The sequence below is a fragment of the Malaclemys terrapin genome, chromosome 18 (genome assembly GCF_027887155.1).
Source record: "Malaclemys terrapin pileata isolate rMalTer1 chromosome 18, rMalTer1.hap1, whole genome shotgun sequence".
In the NCBI taxonomy this organism is placed as follows: domain Eukaryota; kingdom Metazoa; phylum Chordata; order Testudines; family Emydidae; genus Malaclemys; species Malaclemys terrapin.
In genome coordinates, this window is record NC_071522.1 from 3,844,590 (window position 1) to 3,858,433 (window position 13,844).

General features: G+C 36.8%; 1 protein-coding gene across 2 annotated transcripts in view; it reads left to right on the forward strand.

Moving 5' to 3' along the window:
- Positions 1-13,696, forward strand: part of SPATA22 (spermatogenesis associated 22) — a 28,755-nt gene extending 15,059 nt beyond the window's left edge. Inside the window, exons 3-11 of one of the 2 annotated variants that reach the window (XM_054008237.1) lie at positions 2,045-2,112; positions 2,728-2,853; positions 3,301-3,429; positions 5,087-5,141; positions 5,305-5,400; positions 7,037-7,409; positions 9,263-9,392; positions 11,070-11,167; positions 12,306-13,696. In XM_054008237.1, the coding sequence (XP_053864212.1) occupies positions 2,811-2,853; positions 3,301-3,429; positions 5,087-5,141; positions 5,305-5,400; positions 7,037-7,409; positions 9,263-9,392; positions 11,070-11,167; positions 12,306-12,497 (1,116 nt within the window). In that variant the 5' untranslated portion in view covers positions 2,045-2,112; positions 2,728-2,810 and the 3' untranslated portion in view covers positions 12,498-13,696. The remainder of the gene's footprint in view (positions 1-2,044; positions 2,113-2,727; positions 2,854-3,300; positions 3,430-5,086; positions 5,142-5,304; positions 5,401-7,036; positions 7,410-9,262; positions 9,393-11,069; positions 11,168-12,305) is intronic. The other variant, XM_054008238.1, reaches the window with a different exon arrangement.
- Positions 13,697-13,844: the final 148 nt, after the last annotated feature.

The following is a 13,844-nucleotide window of genomic DNA, read 5'->3' on the forward strand; positions in this document are numbered from 1 at the left end:
ATTCTCATAATATTTTTTCTTGCAGAGGTAAAAGCCTGCCCAGAACTAATGGCTGAAGAAAAAGCCACTCAGAGGATAAAGGGGGAAAAGAAGCTTGGGTGAAATCCAGCCCAGAGCTGATTGTTGAGGGGAAAGCCTGTCACAGGCTGGAGCACGGGGATAAGTTTACACAGTATAGTTCGAGTTCAGGAGGATTTATTGCATGTTTCTGTTGGGCTTCTGGCGCCCCCTAGGCAAGCCCACATGCAATAAAATCCAAAGGGAAATGAGTTTATTCGTTTTGTGCAACCAATCTCCCTACTTAGCTTGTGCTCTCCCCACGGGGCTGTGTGCCTCCTATCCTCTGTGCCTGACACAACCCCCCACCCTCCACACACACAGTCACCCTCCTCAGTCTCCCCCAGTCCCGAGCTGTGCGGAGAAGGAGCGAGCACGGCGGAATGGAGCGCTGGGTCTGCGCTTTCCCGCCTCCCCCTCGCGCTGGGGTAACCGCTTGTTCCAGCCGTTGATTTTTGGCGGGCTTGATATCAGCCTTCGCTCAGCCCCGTGCACTAGCTCTGGGCAGAGTTTCAGCCCAGCTGCTGAGACCCTGATCCTGGAGTTGGGTTTTCCCGCTTTCCTAAGCCCTGGGACGGGGTTTACCCCAGTTTCTCCTCAGCTGCTTGTCCTGTCACGGGCTTGTCCCTCAGTCGTTAGCAGTGGCCACGTTTTTACCTCAACTCCAAGGAAATAAAAGTCACTGTAAAATCACACACAGCACAGCAAGATCCGAGGCCATAACATTAAATTACAGGATTGTATGCTTTTTATTTGGCTTCATTTTACAAATCTCACACATTTATTTTCATTGATGGGTTATGGAACCACCAAAAAGTGTTTGAAATACAAACTATTACAGACCTCAGGGCCAAATTCTGCCCTAATTTATGCATGTGCATCTGTCATTGATGTCCATGACATAAACTAGATTATAAATTAGCTATATATATATATAGCCTGTCTATCTTATGTATTAGGTAGGTGGGCTCTGATCCTACAAACATGAAAGACATTACACAAATCATAGTTAAGCATGTACATAAGGATTTTCAGCATTTTATATGCTAAGAATCGGGGCAAGTAATTGTGATGATTATTATTATTATTAATTTTAGTAATCATTAAGGTCTCCATTTTATAAACACACAAAAATATTTTTTTGCTGGATCAGTCCCTATACAATATGGCCAACTCCAAGTAGCATTGCTACCTGTCCAGGTTTTCCCAGGATCATAACTTTTTTGAGGTAGCTGTCCTGGGAAATCTGTAAGGGTACTCAGTAAACACTGCCAGCTGTCCAGTTTTATGGAAGTCCTCTTTTTTTGTATCTCAGATAGGGCAACCGTAAATTCAAACATTAAAAAATTATGAGTCAGGACCCCCAAAATGACAATATTGGTTAAAAATAATAAGATTAAAAAATAATAAATTTGGGGTTCTTTTTATTTTTCTTTAGATTTCTGAGACTTTAAGGTATATAGGACTTGCTTCACTTTTTCAAGCTTTTCTCTGCACCCAGGGCTAGAAACATACTTTTATTTATTTATTTAATGAAAGCTGTGATTCTCATGCATTCTCTTGATTCCAGTAGGTGAAGCTTACTTAATAAAAACACCCAATATCTCAAGACTCACAATAAAATGAAGAAAGTTGGCAACACTGCTTATATTGTACCACAATTGCATATCATTTTACAAAAGTTTTACAAAATTCATGTCACTATCACATCTAGAAATGAGCAAAATGTAATTACTCTGTTATAGTGATTTTATGTGCACAAATATATGACACCAGGTCAGATTGGATTAAAGCCATTTAAACATTTAAAGTGAAATGATGTACATGGAATAGCAGCTCAAACTGTGTGGTCTAGGAATAAAATATTCACTGTTTCTACTTATAATACTGTCATGGATTACTCAGAAAGGAGCATGGCAAATAAAAATTCATGTTTGTCAAATGTGAATGTACTTTAAAAGTTAATTTCTGTTAATTCTTCCCACAGAATCTCCAGTTTATAATGATGGATTCTGGTCATATCAAATACCTGCTGCAAAAGGGAAGTGTTTAAAGGTTAGGGGCCTATACAGTATTCTTTAGAACAGCAAATGTATCTCTTTCATTTTCATATTGTGTGCAATGGGTGCAGTGGCACTATTTTTCATAAAATAGTTAAACCTTCAGTTCTTATTCTTAACCATCAGGCATTCCATTTTGATAATTAACTTTTCAGGGTTTATTATAGCACCACACTTTATAACAATGTTAAAGTTATGGTTAAGTCATCACTTTCATTTTAATTCCTTATTTTCAGGGACTTATACAAAATTACCCTTTGAATTTAAAGTTATAATTTGTTTTCATTTCAAAGGGGAAGATTTTTTAGAATGTTTAAATGCATTAAAAATAAACCTGGACCAAAATAGATGTAACTATGCAAAATATTTTATTTTACTTCAAAAATGTAATAACTGGGGCCCTGATCCTGGAAAGTCTTACTCATCTGGTATAATTTTATGCACATTAATGGTACCACAGAAATCAATAAGACTACTCACACAAGTAAAGTTAAGAATGTGCCTAAATTGATATACATAAACTGTTACACAAATAATGAAGTGAAGCTGATGAAAAGCTGCATGTACTTTAGTTATATTTATAATGTGAATTAGTTTTTTTTTCCTACAGGCAGATTTAATTGAAATATAACTTTCACATGGAGAATTTGGAATAGTGAATAAATTATTGGATATTTGGATATTGTGAAAGAAATGAAGAGAAATTTAAGTGACAGTTCATCTCGTAGCACAGCAGGTATCAATTACTTTTTATTACTGTACAATTTGAAAATCATTTTATCAATGTATTTACTCAATTCTGCAAACACTTCCAAACAGCCAGTCCCCTGTGCTCAAATAGAGTTCCACTAAATATGTACCTTGCTGGAGGGTTGAGGTCATATAGTGGTAATGTTGAACTCAGTGGAACCATTCAGAGAGTGAAGAGTTTAGCAGATGTGCAAGTGTTTGCAGGACTGGGGTTTTAGATTGTAAACTCTTCCCTTGTCTTCCTTATGAAGTACCACATCCTCAGGTGATATAAAATAAATAATAAAGATAATAATAATGGATAGAAATGTTAATTAAGTAATTATCATTTACCCATTTTACGAATGGAAAATGTAAATGGTGTATCCCTTAGCCAGAAGGATTTCATGGCTTTCCAACAGTATATGATACAGTTATTTTAATTTATATTTAGGTTGTCTACCTGTACCACTGTTCAATCAGAAAAAAAGAACCAGAAAGCCGCTCACTTCAAATCCACTTAAAAATGAGCCAAGTACCAGCACTGTGACTCATAGTTATGACTTTTCTGCTAGAACAACTGGTAAATAAAATTTAAAAAAAACACAGCATTTAAGGCAATTTTAATTTTAACTTTATAACAACATTTTTTTAAAGTTTTAGCCATCTTTATGTAGAGCTCACAAGCAAGCTTTAAGTTTTCTGTAGAAAAATTCATTTTGTGAAAGAAAAATATGTTCTACTCTTTTCTGTCCCACAGTAAGTTTCTTTCTCCTCTGTATAATTAAGCCCTTTTAATGTGTGCTTGCAGGGAAGTTGACTTTTTTCTGTTTTAGAGAATGAAGTAGCATGTTGGCATTTAAATGCCTCTTGAAATGGTGACCTTTTGGTGTTGGGTGGTTTCAATAGAAATTCAAGGTCCTTGTTACAGGATGGAACATTTATAGTGTGCTATTGTAGTCTTGTAAAAGAGAAATAATCTGTCCCCAATACTGTGTTTTTAAAAGGCTCTGACATAGAATTCTGCCAGGATTATTTATTGTCATCATTGTTATCCCTACAATTACTGCTTAAAATAAAAATTTCTTTGTGCTTACTACAGACAGTTCTAAAACTGGTAGCTTAAACATCAGTTATAAAAAAAGGTTAATTAAAGCTCACTTTTGAAAAAAGTTGTGTAATATCAATCAATCAAATTCCCCACTGATCTGGACACAGAAGTGAAATGAAGACAGTCACATGGATGGATTTTAAATGGCCGGGTGAAACATTTTATTAAACTTAAACACAGGGGAGGTGTGCTACCCACCCATCACCCATATTCTCATATAACAGGCATTTTAAGTGGTTCCAGTGTGGGGGTTACAGGCTCCTACCAAATAACCGATAACTTGGGTTACGCTTTCCTTGGCCTACCTTCCCTCCCCCACCATGACTCATCTTGCTCTGAGACCTACCAATCCCACCCCTCCATCAAGGGGACAGAGAGTGCAGAAGGGCGGGGGCCTCCACCCACATGAGCCACAATGTCTGACCCTATCCCATGAGCCCAACGCCCATCAGCAAAATCCCATGTCTTTTACCTCTTGGAACCCTTATTTTATCCTTTTAATGGCACTGGAAACCGTCTGCATGTTGTGTTGAATTAGCAACTCCACCAGGTATCTCTGTTAGATACTAAGTGCATTTCTGCCTAATTTACTGAGGCTTGGAGGTACTACGAGGAAGGCTAAAAAGCTCTCTGTGCCTCTGGCAATTGACCCTTATGAGAGAAAAAATTACTTCCTGACCCCAAATGGGCAACTGGTGAGACCCACAGCATCTGTCAGGCTGGATTCCTTAGTTCAGGATGAGGCTGCTGGAATGGAGCCAAAAGAGGCTTCACATGGCTCACACTCCCTGTTATATCCCTGAAGCTGGGGGATGTGAGTCAGTCGGTGTCCCTCCCCTCCAACTGGCCAAAGGGTACCAAAGACTCCAGTAGGGCATGAGCACAGGATGAGGTACCTGGTGTCCTTCAGCAAGTGTCTCCCTCCCTCACTGCTGGGACTGTTCCTTTCCCCACCAGTTCCATCAGTTTCCCCCACCTGTTGAGGCAGGTGGGTGTGGGTGGCATTTGGTTTCTTATGATGCACAAAGCACATACATAACTCTTTGCAGGAGAGGGCCTAAGTATATTTAGTACATATATGTATTTTCAGTTTTTATCCATATGCCATCCTTTGTCTTTTAACAATTAGGGTGGGAAGTTGCAAAGCCAGAGCTGGCTCAACTACAGAAAACAACGAACAGTGGGTATGTAAAACCAAACTTTTTTGCCTTCTAGTTTGCTTTTAGTGACTTATTCATTTAATTATTTCATAAAATACAATTTACATGTATTTTATGAAATACATACAATAACCTATAATCAGGCTGCTACTCTGTCATTCTAACATTTAAAATGTTTCTTTGAAAGCCAAATAGAACCTTCTATGGCTCCTTCCCTGTTGAAACAACAAAACACATCAAAGCCGCATATATCAAATACTGGAAAGAACCTGAATATTTTGAGGTTGGTAAAATGTAGAATTTCTTATTATCATTAAATAGAAAAATACTTATTCTTATATGAAAGTAAATCTGATATTTCTTATATGTTTCCATGTTCTTATAACATCCAAAAGAAACTTTGAGTCTCAGATCATTGCCATGCTCCCCAACCTATATTCTAGTTCTGAGCCAATGTCCACTGAAATCAATGTAAATCTTTCCTTTGACTGCAGTGCACTTTGGATCAGGCGTAAAAGCCTAATCCTGCAGTCTTTACACAGGCAGCACTCTAATAATCAATGAAAATTTTCCTTTCAGACAACTCTGAGTTGGCAATGTTGCTTATCTAATTTATCTTTTAACTAATAATTTATTTCTAATGGTATATTAGCCTCTTTGGGCACGATGACCAGCTATGTATACTGCAAATTTTGTATACTTTCAAACTAAATTTTCATTTTTATTTCAACAGTTTCAATTCAGCAAAACATTGTCTATTTGCTGAATCAGGAACTACATAAATAAATGCCTTAGAAATGAAAGGTGATCAATAGCAAGCCTGTAGAACTTCTGGAATAATTAGGAAGAATTCAAGTCCAATTTGTTTCTTCTAATTTCAGATATGATTTAAAAAAATAATATTCAGTTGCAAAATCTGGATTCTTTAATGCACCTACCCATGTAAACTGATAAATGGTACAAATAAACACCATTTGTTGTTAGAATCTCAAAACATATTCTGCACACATGGAAGGGTTTGTTCCTGCCTCCATGCCATAGGCCATATCGTGCCATGAATTTTCAAGCAAAACTTTTTAGCCAGGCTGAATTCTGCTTAAAATTTGGTTGTCTGATATAGCCTCATGTGATGAACTCATACTGAGTAAATTGGGAGGTGTGGTTGTGAATGAGGGCAATTATTGCTCATTATTTATACAGAAAAAAGTTTAAGCAAACTTGAATCTTAACTGGAAAGTCAGTATTGAGCCTTATTACGATCCAGGCAAGTGTTTGCTTGGGGCTGTGCTTTTTTGGAGGCCCCACATCCCATGGAAACACTCCCATCCACAGGATAGTTATCTCTTTCTATTTCCAGCTGCAAAATCAGTGGGAGAGTAAATATCTTTCTGACAAGACCTCCCTAACTTCACCTCCAGTGGCAGGACTGGAGGTGGAAGCAGTTAATTGGCTTTCTTTATGAAGTGTAAGGTCCTGAAATCATAAGGCCAGCCTTACAGACAATTGTAGGAGGAATTTTTGAGCATTGACCCTGGGATGAGGGTTCACAAAGGAATTATTTTCTATAATTTGGAGAACTTGCATTTACAGTGTATTGAATTTGAGAAAATAATTTTAAGGCCCTGATTCAGGAAAGCATCCCTATTCAGGACATCAGTTAAGCAGATGTTTAAAACCCATTGAAGTTAATGGGAGTTAAGCACATGTGTAAAATTAACCACATACTTAATCACTATCTTGACTAAGGATGAAATTAAGCACATGTTTAAGAACTTTATCTGGGCTTAAAGAAATACAGGGTGTTTTTTTAAAAAGGTCACAGAATAATCTATGGAATGCACTTATATACATTTTGAATATGCAGGTCAATATTTCAATAGGTATTGTGATATTGAATCATATATAATGTTGCACTGCAGAGCAGAAGAAAAGAATACCAATGCTAAAGTTTGGAACAGAAATGAGCACATGTCGCCAAGTAGCAGAATCAATTTGATATCTGATAGTGGAATCATTCGAAAGTTTGAGAATATCTCAAATAGTCTGAGAACTGTTCAGCAGCACAAACTACCTGAGCATCATAAGGCATCACAGCATATTGAGACAACTGTAACAGGACAAATATGTTCATCCAAAGCACAATGGCCAGTTATATCCAGCACCACATCAAGAAGTCTACAGGATCATAGTCCAGCATATAAATTTAATATTCATAATATCCAGCATAATATTCAACAAAATAAAGTTAATGAAAAACAATTTGATCATGTTCCAGAAGACAAAATGATTCAGGTAAAATTCTGGGGAGTAGGTAGGGGAAGAAATTACAGGCCTCAGGACATTTCCCGAGAAAATAATAAGGGGACAGATGCCTGTTGGGGGAGGGAAAGTTGTTTGAGGGAAGATGAAGCCACCATGAATTCTAGCTTTGGGAGGCCTCCATTAATTCAACTTTGGGAAGCCTTGGAATTAAGATTTTCATATTAAAGTAACCTAAAATTTCCAAACATTCGTAAACAATTACCACTACGCCCTATGAGCACACACACACCTTGGTCAGCCTCCTGCTCAGAGTCCTGGCCTTTTCTTAGATCTGTCCCAGGAAATTTTGGTGAAATGTTGGCAGCAACATTTTTGAATTGTGTTAAAGGAAGACATGCCCTCACTTTAATGTAATTTATTGAAATAATTTTTACTAGTGAAATAAAATTATGCTTCTTCAAGTCATATGTTGTGAGGAATGCAATATAGTGGTATATAGTGGTTCTTATTCTTCAGCTGTTTGTTGAATGGTAAAGCTTTTACTCTGCTTTTACTAAAACTGGCTTTGTCTCCTAGTTTCTGTAGTTGAAGTTATTTTCTGTAAGGAGAACAAATATATCTCTTTATGAGTATTGTACTCTAGTTTACTGTTCTTATGCATTTACAAAATCTTTTTCAAAACTGTTGGCATACTTCATAGCAGTTTCTCCTCCCTTGGTGTTCACACCTCAACTGCTAACAGAGCACCTCACCCTCCCTGATTGAACTAACCTCGTTATCTCCATACTGATTTATACCTGCCTCTGGAGATTTCCATTACTTGCATCTGAAGAAGTGAGGTTCTTACCCACAAAAGCTTATGCTCCAATACATCGGTTAGTCTTAAAGGTGCCACAGGACCCTCTGTTGCTTTTTACAGATTCAGACTAACACGGCTACCCCTCTGATACTTCATAGCTCTTGTTAATGTAGCTTGTTAATAGAAATAGAAATTCTGACTGATTTTAATCTATTCTTCTGTTCTTTAAACCTCTATTTACATTTGGTGCATCCCTCACTCTTGCATTTCTTTTGTAATTTGCTAAATGCAATTTCCCTGTCAAAAATAGCACAAATTTAGACTAAGCAAAGTTTCCATTGCTTATGTTTTTAACAAAAATCCCATCGTACCTAAAGATATATCTTTCTTTTTCTCTGTACCCCCATGCCATGCCCAGCATTCATAAATGAACGATAATTATCTATTTGGTCAATGTTGACTCACAAGATAGTACAGTATAAATCAGAAACAAAATAGCTGTTCATTATTTATTAGATTTATTTGTGTATGTTTTAGACAACTGCTAGTCATGACTTTGTTTCTATCTGCTACTCAGTATGAAATAGGCGGCACAAATTTGTGTGTTTCAAGCATGTTTATATTATTTCTTTGTCTTGCCAGCAATTGTTTTCCACTTGGCTGGACTCAAATCAGTGGTCTGGTGCATATCCACTTATTCTCTCCAATTAGTGCAGATTTTGGGACTTGTGTTCTGATGTCATTTAGACACGTTAGAAAGTCCAATTCCTAAATAAAATCTTCATTTTATGAAATGCCTTTTGCATGGGTGTGGGTGTGAAGGAGGGTTGTGTGACCATTGTTTTGAATAGGGGTATTTATTTATTTGAACCAAAACAGTAGTCTGTTGTGTGATTTTTGTGATATCATAAAACAAGTTATATTGGACAGTGGTTTATTGGTGTTTTAGTAATCTAAATAAATTAAATAATGTGTTCATTTTAAATACTGGATAATTAACATAAGAACAATGTGTAACTATCTATCTGACTTTAAAGACTGTAAAAGTCTCTATTTAATCTGAGTTCTCATCTTTCCCTGAAAGAAAGTTCCAGCATATCAATTAAAACTCAAAGAAAAAGACAATTCTCTGCGAATTATAAGTGCAGTCATTGAAAGTATGAAGCATTGGAGCCAGTATACTTATAAAACTGCACTATTATTTGAAGTGTTAGGTATGTATAGTAGTTTATGCTATAGTTGAAAATATTGGTGGGTCAGTCCCAAAAAGACAATGCAGTTTTTACTATAGAGCAAGAATAGTCAAAATATTTAAAGAACCAGTTCTCAAATTTTGATTAATATTTGACCCATTTTCCTTTTAATATTGACATGAGCCTCCAATTAATTTCATATCCGGACAATTTTCCATATATCAAAGATGACCAAAATATGAGCCTGGCAAAATGAAAAGTATCACCCTACAATATTTAAACTCTCCCCATCTTAATATTTCTACTATTGTCTTGATTTCTGTTATATTTTCTAGCCAAGGTTCAAGGGCAGTATAAAATGAATTGTGCTAATTTAATCAGTGGCTTAGGCTGATAGGTGTGGAGTTTCCAGGGGATGAAAACTCTACTCAGGATTTGGTAGCATTGTGCAAAGCAGCCACAACTCCACTTAAAAAGTGGCTACAAAGGTAAAGGTATAGAGGACAGCACATCATCAAAAGTGAGCTGGCTGAAAAGGGGAGATGGCCACGGTGGCTAGAGAGTCTGCTGATATAGCTCTCTGAAGAAGTTCCTTTTGGTAGAATTCTCATGGGATGTGATACAAATTAAAATTGCCTCTCTCATTTGAAGGAACCCTTACACACAGCAGAGGTGAAAACACTACATGAATCCCAAAGGGATGAATTTCCCTCCAGCAGCAATGGGTTTAGCTGACACAAGAAAGTCCTCTTTACATCTCTCTGTGGCTGATTTGATTAACTGTGCCCACTATCTAAAATGGGTCCATACTTAGAAAACTGATGAAGAATTTTATTGGTGAGGCTTGGAACTTTATCTGTAACATCTGAACTCTTTGATAAAAGGATGAACACAACCTAAATTCTTCATATACCGAGAGACTAATCCACACTATATAAAAAGCCATCACAATATCAGTTAAGAGTGTAGTAGCAGACTTTCTTTCTATTTTTCAGGATTATTACATTTTTCATAGAATTAAAATAATTAAAGCTTGAGACATTATTGAAGCTAAGAAACAGAAAGAAAATTTGCAATGAAAAATCCAGCTAGCAAGGGTACTAGAGTTCTGCAACAACTTTTTAATAGAATTAACTTGGGAATCAGTCAAAACCTGGAGTTCTTCTGAATTTGAATTATTTTTACAACCTATTTCACTTTTCACTTTTATTGACGTTTCCTAAAAATAGAATTTGACAAAGGAAGCTGGAGATGACCAATTGTTTTAAGAGTTGGGGTGGCTGGGGATACCAAATGTAACATGAACTCATGGACTCTTTTACATTGGAAATGTTGGTTACAAATTTTAATGGTTTAAAATTGATTTGCATATATGAGTAAGTACAGCTTTAAGAAAAACTGGATCTCTCATGCACCAGTACCTAGGGAGCTAATCAGTTTATAATCATGCTTATGAAAAGTACAGTTTTTCACCTACTTCACAGAGACAAAATATGTGAATTTACTATTAATGTGCCATATATAGCCCTTAATTTGCAGTAGAATTCCCACTGATGTCAGTGGAAACTGTGCTAGTTAGAAGACTGACATCAGTATGTTGCTTAGTATTTTTGTCTATTTAATATTAATGTCACGTAATATTTGTAGATCACAGGCTTTAATAGTGCTCTCATGTTTACTTCTTGACATATTGTTTAGGCACACTTGATTCTGCAGTCACACCTGGAGCATATGGAGCAAAAAGTTTTGTCTTGAGAGATGGAAAGGAGAGTCTGCCATGTGTATTTTATGAAATTGTAAGTATTTTCTATGTTTATACAGAATATACTATACGTGGTGCAATTAGGAGGTTAATAACATGTATTCTGTTAACACTAACTTCTAATGTATAAAATAAAGTTAAAAGCAGTATTGTTCACTTTCCATACAAAGTGAACAAACTGCTTATTGGGTCTGTGGCAGTAAATACAGTTGCAGTTCAGGCAAGCCCAAACCCGTTTTGCCAAAACTTGTTGAGAAATGTTTATGCAAGTGTCTTGGGGCTTTCGCAGATCAAATTAAATTTGAGAAGAGTTTGTTTAGGTTGTGGAAAGCTGGATTGGGATTTTGGAGGGAAACAACTATAAAGCAGAGAAGTTATGGGGCAAAGTTCACTCTTTTTCAAGGTGTACTCTGCATATTTTTATTTGTAGTTTACACACACCAACCCCTTGGTTCTACTGAGCTTTTGCAGTCCTCTAGAAAAGGTGTACCTGTTTGGATTGCATGAGCATGCCTTCATAGCACTGACCATTCAGAAATTAGGCTATAAAAGGGCCATGCAGTTCTGGGCTTGCATAATTGCCTTTTATCTATGGCTAGCTGCAGATGTAGGAAAATCCTGTTTGTACCCAGGGGAGTTGTTTTATGTATATAATTTGGCCAAAGTTCAATTCTTCTCACAAAGGACATATAGCAGGAAGTTTTCTGTTACCTCAGTTTGTTGATTAATTTTTTTTAAGGTAATTTGTGCATACTTCAGGGTAGACTTGGGCCAAAGTTTTTGTGGGTCTTTTGTCAGTGAAAACCCAGTATCTCCCATTTCTGTTCACTGTTAAGACATCTTTTCATCTAGCTTCGTGGTACTTAGCAACTTCCCTCAGAACATACTATTTTCCGCAGCTCCCTTCTTGTAATGGAATCACTTTTCCTAAGAGTGGTAGGGACAGCAATTGACAAAAGAAGAAGTTCTTGTGGTGTAGCTCCTGTGCAGTCATGCTGCCAGAGAGGGTCAAGAACTGCAAGGGACTTTAGAGCTGACATAGCCCACAAACATTACCTAGCCTCCAGGAATCCCCTACTAACACTATTATTCTTCAGACATTTTGAAGAGCTTAGTTCATGTCAGAAAAGAGAATTAATTTTAACCTTTTGATTATTATGCTTTTGAAATAGGATCGGGAGCTTCCAAGACTAATTAGAGGTCGAGTTCACAGGTGCATGGGAAACTATGACACAAAAAGGAACATCTTCAAGTGTGTGTCTGTAAGACCTGCAACTGTTGTAGAACAAAGAACTTTCCAAGAATTTGTTAAAACTTCAGATGTCGAGATGAGAGAATGTGTGAAAACAATGAATGAAGTTTAAAGTAATGTTTATTTAAGCAATAATTTAAAGTTGAGATCACACTCCTGTTGATCAATAAGCATAAAGGCTGCTCATCTTGAGCATTTACACAAGCTCATATTAAAAGTATTCTTTTATTAAATCCTTGAAAGCACAATTATAGTATGTGTTATGTAAAAATTAAAATAAAATTGTTCCGGTTTGTTTCTACCATTATATTTCTTTGTTTACTGTGCTAGATTTTTTGTTGGGTGTGGTTTGTTAGATTCTGCTGAAGGAATATGGATTAAAATACAGGCAGTCCTCGGACTTACGACACAACTGGTTCCTTACAATTGTGTTGTAAGTCGGAACTCGGAACCGCAATCTACTCCATTGCGGGACCGAGCATCGTAAACTCGAAACCTATAGTCGTAAGTCGAATCGGGGTGTCCATACAGAAGCGTCGTAAATGCAGTTCTTCGTAACTTGAACGTCATAAAGTCGAGGACTGCCTGTATTACATTTTGGTTACAAATACATGAATTTATACAGACTCAACTTTTAGCTAAACTCATGTACCCTTAATGTAAACAATGAATAGATTTCGCAGTGTTATCATGGAAAGTGGAGGGAGCATCCCATTCATAGCACAGTTTCCCACCCCTTTTGTCTAACATTGAGGGTACAGCAGTATGGCCCATAGAAGGCTGAACTGGGAGATGTCCATCCCCCCTTCCAGCAACCCCCCAGACAATCCATTGAAGAGTTAATAATTTAGCCTTAGCCCTTTAAGGGGAAAGGAGTAGGGGAGAATCACGGGGAGCTGGAGAGTGTGCAGAAGTATAGGGCCTCTCCATAGATGGTCTTAGCTTGTAAAGGATCTCAAAATGTCTGAGGGTGTAGGGCTGAATACACTGCCCACTCTGAGGGGAACCTGTTCACCCAAATGATCTACAGGAGCCTCAGACCATTTTCGTCCCCTTGGGCCTTGCCTGTTGGTTTCTCCATGAGAGGAGGCAATCTAGTCTCATGTCAGAAATTTACTGAGAATTAAATTAAATTAATTTTCTTGAATTCTGAATTATATGGTCATTAAGTGTAAGTAACTGGAGCAAAATAAGGTACTAATTCCATCATTAACCTAAATGGCTTAGAAAAATCAGATAATCAATTCTAAGTGAATTTATTGTTGCTTTTTAGTACGATTGTTCCAAGAAATTATTTTGAGAAACTAAGTACTTTTATTTCAAAATATTAACCATATATTTCATCTAAAGAATAAATGTTTTTTAAAAAATGATTTTCATTGCTGATAAACATAAATTATATGTAGAGCCATATTCTGACTGGCTGGGCTGCAGCTGCAGAAGTTGCCTTTCTTTTTCT